Raw genomic sequence first — 18,275 nt, forward strand, 5'->3', positions numbered from 1 at the left:
TAGTCCCGCTGGAATGCGGCTGTCCCCCACCTCGCCCCGTCCCTGTGCTCGGGGGGTGCCGTAACCCCGCTCACCTCCCTCCCTTCGGGAGCCCCCCCGGGCCGCGCTCCCCGCCGGGGTTCTGCCGGCTGCGGAGCTGCCGGGGGTGTGCGCGATCCCGCCCGGCACGGGAGAGCTGCGCGCCCCCGCCCCTCCGCTCCCGCCCTCCCCGACGGGAGCGGTGCCGGGGGGCGGGCGCTGCGCCGGGAGCCGGCCGGGCACGGCGCGGGAGGAGGAGGAGAAGGAAGAGGAGGAGGAGAAGGAGGAGGAGGACTGTATCCCTGCGCCTGTGCGCGCCCGGCGGAGGCGGAGGGTGGATGGGGGAAGGACCGCGGCGGTCGCGGTGAGGCGGCGGCAGCAGCAGCAGCCGGCATGGAGGGCAGCGCCCACTCCCGCGGCGGCACGCCGGGGCCAGTGGCCTGCTAGGGACCGGCGAGGGGGGATCTCCGCGGCCGCCCTTCCCCGCCTCCCGCCCTCCCCTTCTCCGCCGCCTCCCCCGCCCGCCTGGAAGCATGAACTGGCAGCGGAGGTGCTGCTCCCCGCCGCCGCCTCCCCGCCGGTGAGAGCGAGGAGGGAGGGAAGATGGGGGCCGTCCTGCGCAGCCTACTCGCCTGCAGTTTTTGTTCCCTGATGCGAGGTGAGCGGGGCGGGCGGCGGCGGGAGTGGCAGGGGGAAAGTTGCCGGGTTGGTGGCGAGGGGCCATGTTTGGGCGTGCGGGAGGGGAGCGGCGAGGCCTGGCTGCCGGCGGGGCGCGGGGCCCGGCGCGGGGGCAGCGCTCCCTCCCTCGCTCCCGGCCGCCGCCGCCTCCCCGGCTCCTGAGCAACTTCCCGAGCCGCGCCGGGAGCAGCCCGCCCTGCCAGCGGCCACCGGCCGCGTCCCGAGCCGCCCCATTGTTGTTTTCAAGTTTTTTTTTTTTTCCTTCCTTTTTTTTTTTTTTTTTTTTTTCTCTTTTAAGGATCCCCCTAAACTATCGCACGCTCCCCCCGTGTCTCTCTGCAAGCCCAGCAGCCCGCGGGCACCAGCGGCTCTGGGGCCGAGCTCGGCCCGGCGGTGTCCGGCTGGTCCCGCGGTGCCCATCGCCGGGCCGGTGCCGCTCCCCCCGCGCTTCCATCCTGCGGGAGCGGGGAATGCCCGGGGAGCGCTGCTGCACCGACCCTCGCTCTCCCCGCAGCCGAGGCAGCGAGGGCAGCACTGAAGGCTCAGCTCTCAGCTAGGCTGGCGCTGCGCTGGGACTTGAGAGAAGTTTGTGTTTCTCTGGTGAGCCACCACGGATGTTCATACAGCTTTAAAGCAGCAGTCGAGTGCCTTACGAGGGCACGTTACTTAAAGCAGCTGAGAATTTTGATTCTACTTCCTGGCTCCAACAGAATTTCTTGTCTTGCAGGGCACAATCTGAAAGAAAATTGGATTTTTAATTTTTTTTTTTATTTTTTTAAATGCTGTAAACCTAACTACAGTAACTATTATCTGTGTTCAGTCTTTCTGGGAAGAAATCCTCTGTGGTGCTTGCATGCATAATGATTCTGTTTAGTTGATTTTCACTTTTTTCATACTAGATGGGCAAGAGATTAATTGCTAACAGTTAATCAACCACATTTTGATTTAGAGAGTTCCTCCCCATTAGAGTGTTTTGATGAAAGTTAGTCTAAAGGTGGTGTAGGTTGAAGTAACTGCTCAGTCTCCAGTTGCTCAGTAATCTGGAAAACAAAGATTTTCATCTCATCCATAGCCTTTTTTTTTTTTTTTTACGCTGTGCATCTGTTTGCCATATTGTATCCTGTTTGCAGAGATACAAATATACTTATTTAAATGGCATGCGTAACTTTTCATACTTATGTTGTGGCTGTTAAACCCCAAATTTTAAAAGTTAAGTTGACTCTTGAGTATAGGGAGAAACTGTTTCCTGATTAGTTTATTTTAATAAATAACAATCATACCCATGCTTAATATACCATGTATTTGGCTTTAATTTGATGTTCAGTCTAGTTCAAATGACAGCACAGAAATAGCTGTTGTTTGTGATGTCACAGAATATTGTTTTTTGTTACTGCAGAAACAGTAATTTCTGCAAATTAGCCTCAAAATAGTGGCTTCTGCAAATTTTTGTATACTTCATGCTTAATGGGACACTTTGAAGAAGCATTAAGTCTATACATCATATGGCTGTCATTTCTTTTCTCATCTCTCACCTCTGTCTGTTGCCAAGGACATTTGTATCCCAGCAGCATTTCTGTTTCTTCTGTGTTCATGGTGCCCTGCTGTTTGATTGCCTACCTGAAGTTGTAATCCTCTGTTTGTGGCACGATAGTAATTTTCCTACTGGCTAATTGTTACTTTGGATAGAGATAAACAGCAGGAAGAGCTGAACCGTGAAGAAACAAAAATCAAATTTTAATGCATACGTCCTCCCTAATAAACAGCATCTATGCAAGTGGAGTAGGTTCGAGTAAGATGTGTTGAGTTCAGAAGAGGTGTCAGCAGTTCCTTAATGAGGAAAAAGCAGTGCCAGCATGAGTATGAATAAGCTTATACATGAAAGTAGAGTTGAAGTTAGGAAGTTCACTGTTTAGTTTGTCAATTCAGTGCTGCAGAGGATGCCAAGCCAACAGTGCTGGGACAGAAACTCAGCAAATGTAGTGATGTGTGATTGCAGCATTCTCTCTGCTTCCAGAGCCAGCCTCCCATTCTCACAGAAAAGGCAGATGGACAGAGGTTTATGACAACTGAACTATTACTCTGAAGAAACTGTGGTAGACTTCCTTACCAGTCTGGAAAGGAAAAAAATCTGTACTCTGGAAATGCATAAGGGCTTGAAGTATGAAGCTCTTACTGGCTAGAAATGGATGCACAGGGCGAGGCACCTGTCTCAGAAATTATCCAAGGACTGCAATAAACCAGATCCTACTGATGTTGTCATGGCAAGTGTTTGAATTTCTGAGACAGGAGGTTACCATTATGACAGCATGCTGTGGAGGTTCTGTGGTTTGGTCTTGGGGTTTTTTTAATATTATAGCTGCTAGAAGAAAGATGTCCCTGCTCTCTGTTCTCTCCTCTTGGCCCATGGTTTGGTTTGGGAGATTGGGTTTCCACCTCTCTGACCAGCAGCGCTTCTTGAAGCCACTCCCTTAGGGTATTCAGAGGAGTGGAGTTAGAGCTGCTCCATGGCAGCTTTGAGGTGTTCTTCAGGAGAGCTGTGAAACCAGTGAGAGAGATGGTTGTTAGATAACTGACAGCTGCAAAGAGGCAAAAGCAGTGTCATCACATCTGTCAGGGCACTACTGTGAAACTGAGCTTTCAACTTTTTCAAAAGTGATAAATAGAGTTCTTCCTCCACCATGACTTGCTTTCTTCCTGAAATAGCTCTCCAGTCAGCATGCAATTGCTGTTTTGTTTTGGCTTTAAACCCTGATCATGCAGGCAGTGCATAAAGCTCTTGCTTGAATAGAAATCTTATAAAGGATATTTGTGCAAACCTGCTGAATGTTGCAGACCTCTGTGTTTAGGGTCAGGTAGTGAAGAAATTAAAATGTCTTTTTGATAATGGGTATTTTCAAACTATGTTTTCCTAGAGTTCAGAAGAGAGTTTGTTTGAATCCATTATTATTGTTGTAATATTGTTATTGTTTCGATTTATTTTAATCCATTGTTTCTGTTTTCATAAACAGATCCTTGGTTTTTTGTGGTTTTGGGTTTTTCTTTTAAGATAGATCCATTTGCATGTTGTTCAGAAGAGTTTAATGTTCAAAACTTTGCTAAGCAGTGGTGTGTTTGAAACTTCGCTAAACTTTGGTGGTGTGTGTGCATATTTTTCTACCAGAAGTCAGAGAAGGGGATAAAGAATAGGTTTTTACTCCTGAAGCACTCAGGTTGGATACCAAATGTGCCATTTCCAGGTAGAGCTATGTTTTTGCATTCAGGTGAAGGGTCTCTTCACCTAGAGACTGTACAATACTATGACAGTAAGACTTGGAAATATTTTTTTTTTTTAATAATCATGGTCTATTTCTTCACCCAAGCTTGAATCAATCATTTTCTAGTCATGTTTCTTCATTGTATGATTCCTCAGAAATCAGTGTGCCCTCGTCTGCCATTTTCCTCTTTCATCTTTTCATACAATAATCTAAAATTAGTGTGATCTAAGGTGTTCCAAAACCCACTATTAATTTTACAGTTTTTTCAATTGCATCTCTGTGATACAGTTTAGTTATCATTAGATTGCTTTAGCTTTTATTTAAAACTGAAAAATTAGGACTTAAAAAGTTTGATGGCAATTTTTGCTGTCTTGAAGGTAAGGTAAAGTAGCATTTTTGACAAGATACAGAGAAGTTCTGAATATGTAGGGAAGGCCTGGTCAGAGGTATATGCAGGTAAAGGATTTCTTGTATCCTTCAGCATGAGTTATATGAAGGTATTCAGGTGGAAAGCTTTGTTTTTGTTTCACAGCAATACTGATTAGAGGGGCATGAACTGTATTCGTGTTTCCTTTTCCCCTATAGAGTTGCTTCAATCTGCATTCCCAGAGTTCTAGGTAAGGAATTTGGCTATAAGCTATAGACTATGTAGAAGGTTTTTGTTTTTGTTTTGGGTTTTTTTTTAAGGATTGGGCATACAGGAGCCTTTCAAGCTCTGTCTTTGGGAGCTGGAGAAATCTGATTCCTTTGGACATCTCTAATTCACCTTTGTGATGATGTTGCATTTCAAAAATGCCAGTTTCAAAAATATCTGCTGCAGTGCATGTAATATGGGATTTACTAAACTAGTTAGTTCAACTAGAGTGAAGATATTTTTACTTCCCTCTGTGGGAGTGGGCTAGGGCAGGAAAAGAGGGAGAAACTGGACTCAGTTTCTGATTTGTCATCGTTCATCTCCTCTGGCAGCAAGTCTGCAGACTTAAATATTATATTCTTTGTCCCCATCATATTTAACCTCATTAATTTCCTAAGAAATGTTAAACACTTGGGTTGCTTTGCTGGTGCCATCTTCCAGAGTTCCTTGTACTGGAGGGAGGGTCCACATTACTGTTGGGTGGTGCCAGAAATGCAGTTGGAACTAAAGCTTTGTTGCACACTCCTGCTTCTGGCTGAGCTGGTGGCTCTGCTGTGTCTGGGAGCCTGCTCAGCTCCTTCTCCTGTTCTCCTGCTGGGGAGCCTCATGCCTCACCCCCCTCACCTGAGAGCTTGGGGCAGAATTTAGGTTGATAAGGAGTTTACCTCAGATGGACTTGTACCAGTTAGAGGTGTAAGTTAGAAAGATGTGGAGGGGGATGCAGCTGCCCTGCAGGCTTCAGGGATGGTTTGTTCGTGTTCACAGGTGGTGCTCCCCACTTAAAACTGAGCCCTCAAGTTTAAAATGCTGTGGCTCAGCAAGGGTGACTGTTGGTGTGTGCACATGAGGTTTGGGATGAGCCAGCAGCCAGTGATTCCACTCCTTCTGTGCCAAGCACTTTGTAGTGATGACTCTTCCAAAGTGTAATTGCTGTTCAGTGAACGAAGTACATGCTCTCCTAATAACCTTGAGTTTTTTCAGCTCACACATCAGGTGTGGCTTCAGAGTGTGTACCACTTGCAGAGTTACAGAATGCACAGTGCTCCAAACTAAGAGGCTGTGTCATTCTTTTGTGGTAATTGTCCAAGGCTTGAAAGGGGAAAGCTTTGGATCTTTAACAGATTACACATAAATGCTGGGTATTGACACCCTAAGTATTAATCAACCTTTTCCAATTTATGTATTACTAGGCAAGCTGACATAGAGAGCCTTCGTTAAACTATCTAGATATCCTTGTAATTTATAAATATTTATGTCAGGACATTCACAATGTGAAAGGCTTATTGTTTGCTCCACATGGACTAACTTACTCAGAACACAGTGCCTGCATTGCAAGTAGAAATTATCTTGTTGTCCTTTCTGCTTTTTGATATAGTCTCTGGTGAAATGGTTATGAAAATAGGGTGGGGTTTTTGTCTCATTATTGTCTTGCTACAGACCTTTCAATTTCCATGTAGTTGGAACAGTTCCCCACCAATTTTGAAATGGAGTCAAACATACCAGTCTATGAATAGAATGGGAATACTGTTAATACCTTTGTCTGTAATACTTTATTCTTAATAGACTTAGGAAACTAACCAGTCAAAGTCTAGGTTAAAAGAGGCAATGCTTTATTTAGTAAAACTTTGTTTCCTTTGCAAAATATTATAAACTACTTGGAGATAGAAGCATGTTAGTTTAAAAGCTGGAATGCTTTTTGAGCTTCAGTATTTATAAGGAGAGAACAATAAGGAAATGTTTTTAGTATAAACAGACATGGAAAATGGCAACATTCATACAGATTTTTTTAGTATCTTGTTACAGGATCACATTACCTAAATAGAATTACTCCCTTGTGATATAATCAGTGCAGCAATAATGGGATTATAGTTTTAATTCTGTTTATGAGGGCCATGTGTGATGTCCAATTCGAAAAGTAATCATATTTGAGACAGAAAATTTTAATCAACTAGCTATATAATTTTGCATAATCAAAAATGGTTTGTTTTCTTCTCTATGATACCTTTATATTTTTCCCGTTATTCCTCCCCTCTCTACCCAGTTAGTTCCCAGAGGAAAAATACAGTTGGTATGTAGTGTGCTGGGGTTTTAAACCATTTGTGCCTCTAGAATTCCTTAATAACAAAGATTCTCCTCTGTCCGTTGTCAGAGTTCAGGCTTATAGAAAGTAGCTGATATGTTTGCTAGAATTCTGGAAGTTAAGGATGACTTTCCTGTGGAAAGTAACAGAAATTTAAGGTGTTACAGAATTTTAAACTTTGTTCCCTTAGTTGTTCTGTCAAAGCAGGGAATAAAACTCCTACTTATACTCACAGTATTACTGTTAATTAAAATATTAACACTTTGGAAATCCAAAAATCCTCTTGTCCATACACAGATTAATACAGAAAGAATATTAGGAATAATAGAGGAGTAGGAATTTGTAGACCTTGTATTTTATAAGGTCTACAAATTATAAGACCTTGACTGTTATTATGTCCATTTAGAAAATGCAGTGATGTTCTTATAACTCAAAAACTTAACTGCATCTCAGCAGTTACCCTTTTACCCTGTAGGTAATGATAAAATGAGTAATGTAATTCCAGGTTGGGTGGTTTTGTGTTTATGGGTTTATTTGTTTTTCTTTTGAATTTCCAGAAATGAGTCCCATTCAATTGGAAAAAGACAAGGTCGTTCACCTTTTCCAAGGGATCCTGCACATATATATATGTGTGTGTGTGTGTGTTGTTTCATGGGATGGTTTGTTTGTTTTTTTTCATATGTGTCATTGCATCTAATGTAAGCCTGTTGAACAATTCACCTTTTCCAAGGGATCCTGCATATATATCTGTGTGTGTGTGTTGTTTCATGGGATGGTTTGTTTGGTTTTTTTCGTATGTGTCATTGCATCTAATGTAAGCCTGTTGAACATGTGACATTAGCAGTGCTGGGATATTAAAAGCATGAGAGTTAAAAGTATGCTACAACAGTTTTTTTCACAAAATGAAAGTTAAATGTCCAATAACTCTCAAAAATTATTGAAGTATGTGCTCATCTTTCCTTACCCATTAAAAATAGTCCATAGCTATTAATTTGAATTGGGGTTTTTTGTGATAAATTCTATGTTCCTGCTTTACAGCAACTTCCTGATAGTGCTTAAAAAATGTAAACTAACAAAAAAACTTAGCCTCAAAACAGAATAAATAAGCTGTTTTGTTTGATTTGGTTTTTACCTGGTGAGACAAACTGACACACTTCAGGAATTTTTTGGGTATCTTTTAGACTGGTGTGCAACCTTGGATAAATTGTTGGAAAAGTCATCTGAGAGTAGTTAATTGCCTCTGAACTTCTTGTCAGTGTGGAGAAAGGCCTTGTTTGTTGGAAGTGCGCTGCTGTTGAGGGTGTGAATTCTTTGATCCATGTGGAACTAAGAGCAGTTGGGATAAGACCCCACAGCTTGGGCTGTTCCCATGTGCTTGGGTTACACTCTAGGGAAGGAGGCGAGTGAGCTGGTGGGAGTGACAGAGAGTAACACTTCCAGGCCATTTCTGACTGGATGTGCACCCTCAAACGTGAGCTCTTTAGGTTGGAAGACATCATTAGCTGCAATTTCTCCAGAGTAGCAGCAAACCTTGGGGCATTCCCACCTCAGCTTGCCAGGGTCGTACAAGTGTGTCTTCTGGTCTTTAACCTTCCTAAAATTTGGGAAATGGGCTCCAGCTGTCCCAGCACTGCAGTGTTGTGTCTCAGTGCTGTCCTTCAGTGGAGTGACTCAGCTTTAACAGCTTCCTGAGGAATGTGATCAAGGTTTTTGGCTTGTTTTCTCACTGTTAGAAGCACTGTAGGAAAAGGTGATGCCAGAAGGTGTGAAGGGCAGTGTTTTGTTTCAGTGTGATCCAGTTCTCCCTGTCTTCACAGCTCTTAGCTTAGCTTGCAGAATACCATCCCTACTGAGTTGTGGGAGTCTCTGTGCTGGAGCCAAACAAGACTTTTCTGCAGCAGCAGAGGTGTTTGCTAACTAACATTTTCATTGAACAGATCGTGTCGATTTAAACATGGGTGTTGCCGGTAGAACTGGGGAAGTATTGCCAATGAGTGTGGAACTGGTGTGACTTCATCTGCAGTGCTGTGTGTTATTCTGACAACTGTTTGAGGGGCTGGAAGAGACTGAAGGAAGATTGAGGACACCTGAGAAAATGAGCTGTATAATGTTGAAGTTCTGGAGACATGAATGTGGGTCACGGAAGTACTTGATTGCACATCCCTAAGGAGCCTTCCTGCTTTCCATAGCCTGCAGTTTGCCCTGGAAAGTGCCAGGTCACCATTGTTTTGCTGCTGCTCTGTATCCAGAAGGGTCATGGAAGAAGGTGATAGTGTTTCATGGCAGTGCAGCTGCAAGATGATGCATCAGCTCTCTGCTCATCCTGTCGTCAGCCAGGTAGATTCAGAATATAAAGTTAGAAAAATGTCAGAGCCAAAGTGTTCCACCCCCATGAGAGTGCAATCAAAAGAACTTCAGAACAGGGCAGTCCATGTTACAGAAAGGTGTACAAAAGATCTGTGTGAGTGTGCTACCTAGCACTGAGAAGAGCCACGCTCTGGTAATCCTGCTGTATGGCTTTGTTGCCAGCAGGATGATTTGGCAGGTGATACCTGCTATTCAGAAGGTTTTTTGCCTATCATAGGCTTGGGACTTCGTGGTGTATTTCAGTCATGAGTGCTTTTGCTATGATCTGGCAGGTCTATTGGCTTTTTATGCCTGGACCTGGTATTTCTGTTCTTTCGTGGAGTCCTTTTTATTTTCTTTTTTCTTTCTCATGTCTCCAGCCTTCTATCTTTAGTAAGGTAATTTTTTCCCTGAATTTAGCAGGCTAAAGGATGACTTACTGCCTCTGTACCAGCTAGCCCTGCAGGATGTCTTGGTCTGTAAGGCTAGTATCTGGCCAAAGGCCTGAAAACAGTAAAGTTTAATGCAGAATTCAAATGCTGTTGTTGCCTAGCTTGGTGTCTTTGCTGTTGCACTGATATGGCTACTCATGTCCTTCACTGGCCTGCTGCTCCTGTGACCTTTTGAGTTACCATAGCCTGAGGAATATATTTAAGGTTAGCTGAAAAGAGGAGAAAAATCCCTTTCTGCCAAGTTTGGGCTGCCTTATGCTTGTTACTAAATTCCTGGTTGCCTGCTGTGTCCTGCAAGTGTATTTGTGAGAATCAGGAGTTTCACAGAGAAGAGTGCTCTCTGTTCACACTGAAAGAGGAATGGGGGGCATTAGAAAGTCAGTTAATTATCTTTATTTAAAAAAAAATATATGGAATTGTGTCTTGTGTGGAAAAAACTGGGAAAGTGCTGTGACAGAGAACTGGGTGCAAAATCCTGGCCTGTTGCTTGCTGTGCTTTAAAACTCTTAAGTATTTCCTGGTGATTTTATTGTTTGCTTGAAAAAATAAACCATCTCTATATAGTTTCTTGAGGCTGGCTCCCTGCTATTTGGAAAAATTTATGTTAATTTTCAAATTGTCTCTCTTCTTATTTGATACAAGTCTCCCAGCCTTTATTCCCAATGCTAAATCAATCTTTTCATTCTTGCTTCTCCAAACTGAGCAGCAAAACTCAAAAAAAAAATTTGCAGAAAATAAATATACAGAATTTCTTAGAAGCATGAGCAGTGATGAAGAAATTTGAAATCCAGGGAGTGAAGGGACAGTCCTCACAACTGATTGCTCCTGAGTCCTTGTGCCAGACCAGAAACCTTTCCTTACTAGTGCTGGTTATCTGTGGGACATCTTGGGGATGAATATTGTATTGCATACAAGGAGTTTTGTGTATTGAATGGTTTTAGGGAGGTTGCAATTAATGTTCTTTGCTGGTTATCTCTATCCATTTCTCTGCTTTTCCCTCTCTCGTGAGCTGAAGGTGAGTGCGTTGTCATTCTGTGGAGGCATTTGGAGTCCTTGCTTACTGTGCCTCATCCAGGTCAGCAGGTATTTGTTTGGTACATCTCATCGCTGTCTCCTCTCCAGTCCTCACATTTGCTGTCCTCATAGCAGTGTGCTTGGCAGTGCCAATTCACTTTAGACACTCAGAGTTCTTCAGCAAGACTTTTAAAAGATGGGGAGTATTCCCTTCCTAGCTCAACGACATCATCTTTCAGTGTGACAATCCAGGGGGTTTCTTCCCGTGACTTCAGTGTGGATATTTCTTTCCACAATGTCTGCAGTTGCTCAGTGGTATCCACGCTGTGATTCTGTGGCAGGTTGCCACAACTTATCAGTGGCCACCTTTGCTGTGAGTCCTGTTCCTTAACTGGAGGTTCATGAGGAACTGGTTCAGCTAATTACTCAATGCTGATGCAGTCCTTCCTTTCCCTGCTGTGCTACTGCTTATATTGATTTGATTTTTGGTCTGAACAGATTCTGGATGATGGCTGGCTAAAAATTACTTTTTGGCAGGTGATGGGGAGAGCTCAGTAGCCTTCTGCTGGTTTAGCTCCCTGCATTGTCTCGCCTGCATTGTGGCACGGGACAAGTGCTTGAGCCAGCGCAAAAGAGGGGTCGGGAACCGACTGCTGGAAGTGAAGCTGGGGAGAAAGGAGATGGCTGCAGCAGCATCTTGAGCAGATACTGCACGCTGCCAGTGGAGGGGGGAGAGCTGCTCCCCCTTCCAGCTCCCTGCTGCTCGCCTTATGTCAGCTTTGGAGTTTGCTGAACCACTTCTTGAGTTGATTCAACTTGCTAACCCAGTCAAACCTTTCGCTGACGTAGTGATTTGAATCAGCTTGGGAGGGGGCCCTTAACTGGGGGAGGGGGTGGAATAGCTGGGGTTTGGGACTGAGAAAAAAGGATTTGGGGGAAATGAGTGTCTGCTAATTGTTTTAGCCAGGCTAAACTGCATGCCAGTGAAAGAGAATGAGCCTGTTGAAGGGTAGCACTGCCCTTGCTTCATGGCACCCAGAGCTGTCCTGAATCACTGACTGTAGAAAGGAAAAAGTGGGAATTTGTGGAAAAGGCCACTGGACTAGTTAAAGAAAAGCATGATAAATTCTGATAGCTTAAAATTGCCACTGAAACACCAAAAAGATCAAAAATTCTTTTTAGCTGCTGAAGTGCTCATTTTATGTTGGTTCGTCACTTTGCATCCTGTGGGCAGCAGCATTTTTATGCCTGTAACAGATGCCCATAAGTCAGATGTATAAAGCAAGACTTGAGTAAACAAGTGCAAAGGAAAGCAGACTTGAGTGTCTTGGGGATTAGCAACTTTCAGTAAGAGACACAGGAGTTGCAGCCAAGAGAAATATGTGGTGTAAGAACTGGAGTTTGGCAGTAGGAAGAAGGATGCTAGTAGAATTCTATAGAATAGCATTGCTGGGGTTTGGGACTGAGAAAAAAGGATTTGGGGGAAATGAGTGTCTGCTAATTGTTTTAGCCAGGCTAAACTGCATGCCAGTGAAAGAGAATGAGCCTGTTGAAGGGTAGCACTGCCCTTGCTTCATGGCACCCAGAGCTGTCCTGAATCACTGACTGTAGAAAGGAAAAAGTGGGAATTTGTGGAAAAGGCCACTGGACTAGTTAAAGAAAAGCATGATAAATTCTGATAGCTTAAAATTGCCACTGAAACACCAAAAAGATCAAAAATTCTTTTTAGCTGCTGAAGTGCTCATTTTATGTTGGTTCGTCACTTTGCATCCTGTGGGCAGCAGCATTTTTATGCCTGTAACAGATGCCCATAAGTCAGATGTATAAAGCAAGACTTGAGTAAACAAGTGCAAAGGAAAGCAGACTTGAGTGTCTTGGGGATTAGCAACTTTCAGTAAGAGACACAGGAGTTGCAGCCAAGAGAAATATGTGGTGTAAGAACTGGAGTTTGGCAGTAGGAAGAAGGATGCTAGTAGAATTCTAGTTGTAAAGGTAAAGAAAAAAGAATTAAAGTCTGGGTAAAAGAGACTGAAGTCTGGACTTTAATACGGCATGTGGTAAACTTAGGAAAGATCTTACCTGAATATTGGAGTTTAGAAACTGTTAGAGGCTCAGTGACCACTACTGTCAGACGTTTCTTACCATGTAAATTGTTTTTGTTGGGGTTGAAATGCATTGAACTTGAGTTTTTGTAACTTTTGTGTTCTTTAAGGAAATACTTTTTTCCCTGCTGGTAGGTGCAAAAAAATCCCTTAGTTTGTAACTAAGCATAACTCTTACTCTGTATTGGGTACTTTAATTAGAAGAATTACCTGCATGTAGACCTCTCAGGTCATAGAGGACATAGTAATAGTTTCCATTCTTGGTTTCCAGGATAGGTGTTTTTATCTTTCATGATAAAACATGCTTCTCTTCAATGTATTGTAGTTTGTGGTAGTTACACTATATTTTGTTATTATGTCTATATAAAGAGAAATAAAAACCTGTAAAGAGTTCAGCTTCTTAAAACAAAATCTGAATTATATCTTTTTGCCCCTTTATAACTTAACTGCCAAATAGTTGCCCAGCTTTGAAAGGGCATGCTCTTGGACTTCTTCCCAGGTTATTAGCAGAGTTCATAACTTCGTTATTCAAGAAAACCATCTCTTCAGTGTCCTGTGCTTTCGAAGCTGGGACAGGGTGGGATCTTCTGGCACAATTTTGCTCTTGGCGCTGCTGCCTGGGTGAAGTAAATGCAGAGATGATACTCGGTCCTAATGCTGCCAACTTCAGTAACTGGGTTTTATAGCCCATTGAAGCCTTAGTGTGTTCTGGGAAGGGCTGGAGGCAGTGGGTAACAAACCTGGTTTTTATTATTTTGGTGATGCAGGCTTCATTCCTGAATGTCGCAACAAATTGGAAAGCTTAACATGCTCATCTGCCAGCCCTTTGGAATGTGTTACAAGTTGAGGCTTTGTATCAATCTGCATGAAGCTACACATCCTAGATGTAGCTGTGTTTCTCCGGAGCTGTCCTTGAGCTGAGCTGTCTCATTGATGCAGAGGTGTTTGTCTGCGGTCCCTGCTCAGCCAGGCTGAGCTCCAGCAGGGAGTGAGTAACCCCTGCAGCGTGGCTGTGAGGCTCAGCACTGCCTCCAGACCTGGCTCATTACCTGGCCTTCCAGTTCAGTGCTGTGTCCATGTTGCACATAATAATGAAGTTTGTACTCACTGGTGTGTGGATTTACTTTTCTCCAAATGCTGTGCACGCTGTCTTACTAGAGAAAGCTGTGCCAGCTGGCTGCACACTCTGTGTGCACTAGATGACACTGAGCTGGCTGTTAACTAGATTTTTTAGGTTACAGTTGTAGGCTTTAAAAAGTAAAGATTTTTATTGTATTACAAATTTTACACCTTGCAGTTTATTGAATACTTTTTTCTGAAACATGTGGTCTTCATAAGCAATCTGCCCTTCAACAAAATATACTGTAATTAATTTTCAGTCTTAGGGCGTGGGAAATTGTGCAAGGAAGGGAAGGAGATAGCAAAGTAAGTTAATAATAAGTTCTTCATATAAAGGTTCTCCATCTTTAAAGAGTCTACCCCTTCTCCATGGGGAGATAATCTCTAAATTTGCATGCTTTTTTCCACAATAAAAATTGCTTTCTGGAGGAGGGAATACAAATACAAATTTGGTATTATTAAAACCAACAAAGTTTCACCCCTCCTCTGCTCTATCTAAAGTTCAACGTAAATCAAGTTATATTCAGTGTTTCTAAATCTAGGATGACATTCTAAGCAATTCAGTTTTCTTAAAAACCAACAAAACTCCCACCACCCCAAAACATATATAGAACTCATTTAATTGCAGGTAGATGAAGGAACATTGTTACTTCTTTCAGCTTCTCCCAATTCACATGTGACAGGGTCTTTGAGAAATTGTTTTGTGATAAGATAATGAGGGGAGTAGTCCAATCTTGGAAACCAGCTTTTGAATTTGCTGAAGTCTGTGAGTATTTCCAGTTTCAGTGTGAGTTTGGCATACAGGGAGCTGTTCCTCTTCTGGCAGGGTGGCCCTTGACATTACTGAGCCATGCATGTCCTCGGCTTTGTAAATTTTGACCTTTTGGTTAGGATATCCATTCTGCTGCACATTTGAAGTGTCCACCCATGCTGAAGAATAAATCTGCAAGATCCCTGTGAAATTTGTGTGGTGACAGGTAGAGGAGCATGTATAGATCTAAATGCCTCTGTAGAGCTCTGGTGCTACAGTTTCTGAGAAATGCAGGGAAAGGTAGAAATGTTTTCTGGTAGTGGGTTTTAAAGGGTGTCATTATCTGCCTTGTACAAATGTAGTATTTTTCTGAACCTTTTGTTGAAGTAGGAATGAGGCTGGAATTTTCATAATGCTATATATAGCTTGTGGTTAAGGACAATTAAGCAGGCATATTACATTTAAGAAGCTGTCTTTTTTCATGGTTACTGCTTTACATTAGTCATCTTAGGTGTTATGAAAAATATACAGACTGTGCAAACTGACAGGGTAAGCAAATAAAGCATATAAAATGAAGGCTTTGTGTTAGAGAACTAAGCAGGAATGGTAGAGCTGAGTTTGAAATAACTGTGTTGTCCATTCCTGTAGAATTGTTTTTCTCCCTACCTCCTCATAATACCTTCAACACTCTAAACCAACATTTCAAGGAATTTTTTATTTTTATGTACTGTGTGTAAAATGTCTAAGATTCATAATTTCAGGTAATATTGACATGCAGGTGGCTCTGATACCTTGACATGAATTAGGTTTCTCTAGAGGTGGGGTGTATATTACTAAATTCTATCAAGAAAAGTGATCCTTGCTCAGGTGAGCCAGTACTGAGTGCTTAGAAAACTGCTTTAGTTTTTCTGATCCTTCTCTACAGAGCAGTGTCATTTGGGCACTTCAAACCTCCATTTTCTTTGTTCTCTCCCTTCTTCTTTAATGTTATTTTAATAATGCACAACCCAGCATAGTGAGCTGCCCATTACGAAGACTTGTAACCAAATTGAAAAGGTCTGAGTCGGTGCTTTTTAGTCAAACCTCAAAATGGCTCTCCAGTATTTCTCAGTTTTGTAGAGATACTCTTAAATCTGTAGCTACTGATGACGTGACACACCGTCACAGTGCAGGCTGTGCTGGACACGAGCGATGCTAACACCCCTGTCCGTGTGTCCCCTGTTTCTGTCCTGTGCCAGCTGCCCCGCTGCTGCTGTACGCGAACCGCCGGGACCTGCGGCTGGTGGACGCTGCCCACGGCAAGGAGAACGCCACGGTGATCGTGGGGGGCCTGGAGGACGCGGCCGCCGTGGACTTCGTGTTCCTCAAGGGCTTGATTTACTGGAGCGATGTCAGCGAGGAGGCCATCAAACGGACAGAGTTCAATAAATCCGGCAGCGTACAAAACGTGGTCGTTTCTGGACTTCTGTCGCCCGACGGGCTGGCCTGTGACTGGCTGGGGGAGAAGTTGTACTGGACAGATTCGGAAACAAATCGGATTGAGGTTTCTAACTTAGATGGATCACTGAGGAAAGTTTTGTTTTGGCAAGAATTGGATCAACCCAGAGCGATTGCCTTAGATCCTGCAAGAGGGTAAGTCTTTTTTAAAATAGTTACAAATATCAAAATTTGTACTATTTATTGTTTGTTGAATGATTTCAAACGCTGTTGTCAAAGTTACCCTAGGCCATTTTGCATCATTTGTTTCTCTTTCTATTGGTGTGGTTTGCAGACTTGTGAAGTTCCATTCGTATTGGTTTGTGAACAATCAGGAATCATCAGACTTTAGGAAACAGTACTAGAAACTTAGTTTGGCTGTAGTGCAGAAGATTAGCAGAAATTGAGACGTTCTAACCTAAAACTCAATAAAATATGCTTTCCTTAAAAAGCTGTGTCAACTGCCTGTGAACAGACAGACTTCTGTCTCTCTGAAGTGTCAGGAAATGAAATTTTTTGGAGCTTTATTCATTGTTGATATTCATGCTTTATTGAAGCATCTGAAGAGATGGGAGAAATCAACATACTGTATTAGTAACAACTTGAGATGTGTTTTGAAGCTTAATCAGAAAATGTACAAAAGAGGCTCCTTTCCCCACCCTTGGGGGAACTCCTGTTTTACAAAACCTGTGTTTTTGTCTCAGCTCCTTCTAGAACTGATGTTGTATTCTCAGCTCCCATTTGAGTCCCTGGATGTGGCTCTTTTTGTTCTGTTCTTGGGACAAAGCAGCGTTTGCCAACAATGGAAAATTCAGTGGAGTTTTGGTGATGTTATGTGAATGGCTGGCTTGAGGTTACCCCAAATGCAGTCATCTGTGACAAAGTGTTTGGGGGAGAGCCAAAGTGGAATACTGATGGAATGTCCTTGGTGCTGTGTAACCTTTTGAAAATATTTTATATCTGTAGTATAGAAAAAGTTTTTACCGTATTTTTTTTTAGCTTGAACAAGCAAGTTAATCTACTGTACTGCCACTTCACATATGTTTTTCAGCCAACTCTTTTTTGGGGGGGTGACAAATTAGTGCCTTGTTTTTTTGGAAAGATGAGGGTTGTGTTTCACTGCTTGCCATTTCTTTGCATTATAATTTTTGTTTGGCTTTTTTCCTCCAAAAGAAGAAAATCTCTGCAAATCATGGCTTCTTTCCTGAACTTCATAGAAACACTACATCTTGAGTATTTTCTTCTACAGTTCCAATAGTTCTTTGACAATTGTTTGACAAACAGAAGATCTGTTTATTTTCCTGTACCTATATTTCAAGCTTTGGAAATAACAAAAGTATGGATGTATGTTTTTTCCATGCATTTGCAACTTGTAAATTGGAAGCAATGATAATGTTAGATGTATTCTATTAGATTCTAAAACCCTTTAAGAGTGTAAGGAAAGTTTAATGTTCTTGTCTTTTCTACCCACCATCCTGAAAGTGAGATAAAAAGGAAGCATACATTTAAAGTGGCTTTGATTTGGCTTGTAACCAGAAAGAAAGAGATTCTTGTTGGTTAGGAGTAAAGCTCTCTTGTGGAGCCAGTTGGTCATTTTTTAGAGCAGTGTTTGTATTTTCTGGACGTGCAGAGTAGTATGCTCAGCAATCCCAGCTTGATGTTTGCATACTCCTTACTTTTTCTTAATACTTTACAGCAAGAGCAAAATACAAGAAAAAAAAAAATGAAATAGGTCAAAAGTAAAGCAAACCTGTAACATTTCCCATACTGATGATCTGTTAAAGCAGTAGGAGTAAACACTCCTAAAAACATGCTGAAATTTAAACCAAAACAAGCAAAAAAAAAAAAAGCAAACACCAAACCACCTTCCACAACTCAAATAAAACTCCTCTAACCAAAGCAAAAAAAAATCCCTCCAACAACTGTAATTTAAGGACAAAATATTTTCTGTCTTCCAAGTTTTTGAAGGTTGCTTTCTAAGTTGTTAGGTGAAGGGTATGTTTTAAGAGGGTGATACAGCAGTCCACTTTCTGGTTTACCATACTGCAGGTGCAAAAATTGCAGTTCTCATGTGCAGTTTTATAGCAGAAAACCTTTCAGCTTTTAATAAATTTGGTTACATTTGAGAACAGCCTCCAAAACTTGAAATATAGGTGGAAGGGTGACATGAGCACAGAGATGTAAATTTAAAAAGAAAAATAATTCCTCAAACTGTTCTTGTATGGATGCTTCTTGCACTAGTATTTACATTTTTTCTTAGTCCTGTAATTGTCTTGTAGTTTCAAGATGTTGTCTGGCAAATAGGGGTAGGAGTAAGCCAGAAAAAATTCTAAGAGCAGTTAATAAAACAT

The 18,275-nt window shown here is 42.4% G+C and overlaps 1 protein-coding gene across 1 annotated transcript in view; it reads left to right on the plus strand.

Moving 5' to 3' along the window:
• The first annotated feature begins 290 nt into the window (after positions 1–290).
• LRP6 (LDL receptor related protein 6) overlaps positions 291–18,275 on the plus strand; it is a 118,480-nt gene continuing 100,495 nt past the window's right edge. The window contains exons 1-2 of the mRNA XM_041398578.1: positions 291–676; positions 15,687–16,080. Of these exons, the coding sequence (XP_041254512.1) occupies positions 622–676; positions 15,687–16,080 (449 nt within the window). The 5' untranslated portion in view covers positions 291–621. The remainder of the gene's footprint in view (positions 677–15,686; positions 16,081–18,275) is intronic.

Source organism: Onychostruthus taczanowskii, unplaced genomic scaffold (assembly GCF_017590055.1).
Source record: "Onychostruthus taczanowskii isolate IOZ18803 unplaced genomic scaffold, ASM1759005v1 scaffold15, whole genome shotgun sequence".
Classification (NCBI taxonomy): domain Eukaryota; kingdom Metazoa; phylum Chordata; class Aves; order Passeriformes; family Passeridae; genus Onychostruthus; species Onychostruthus taczanowskii.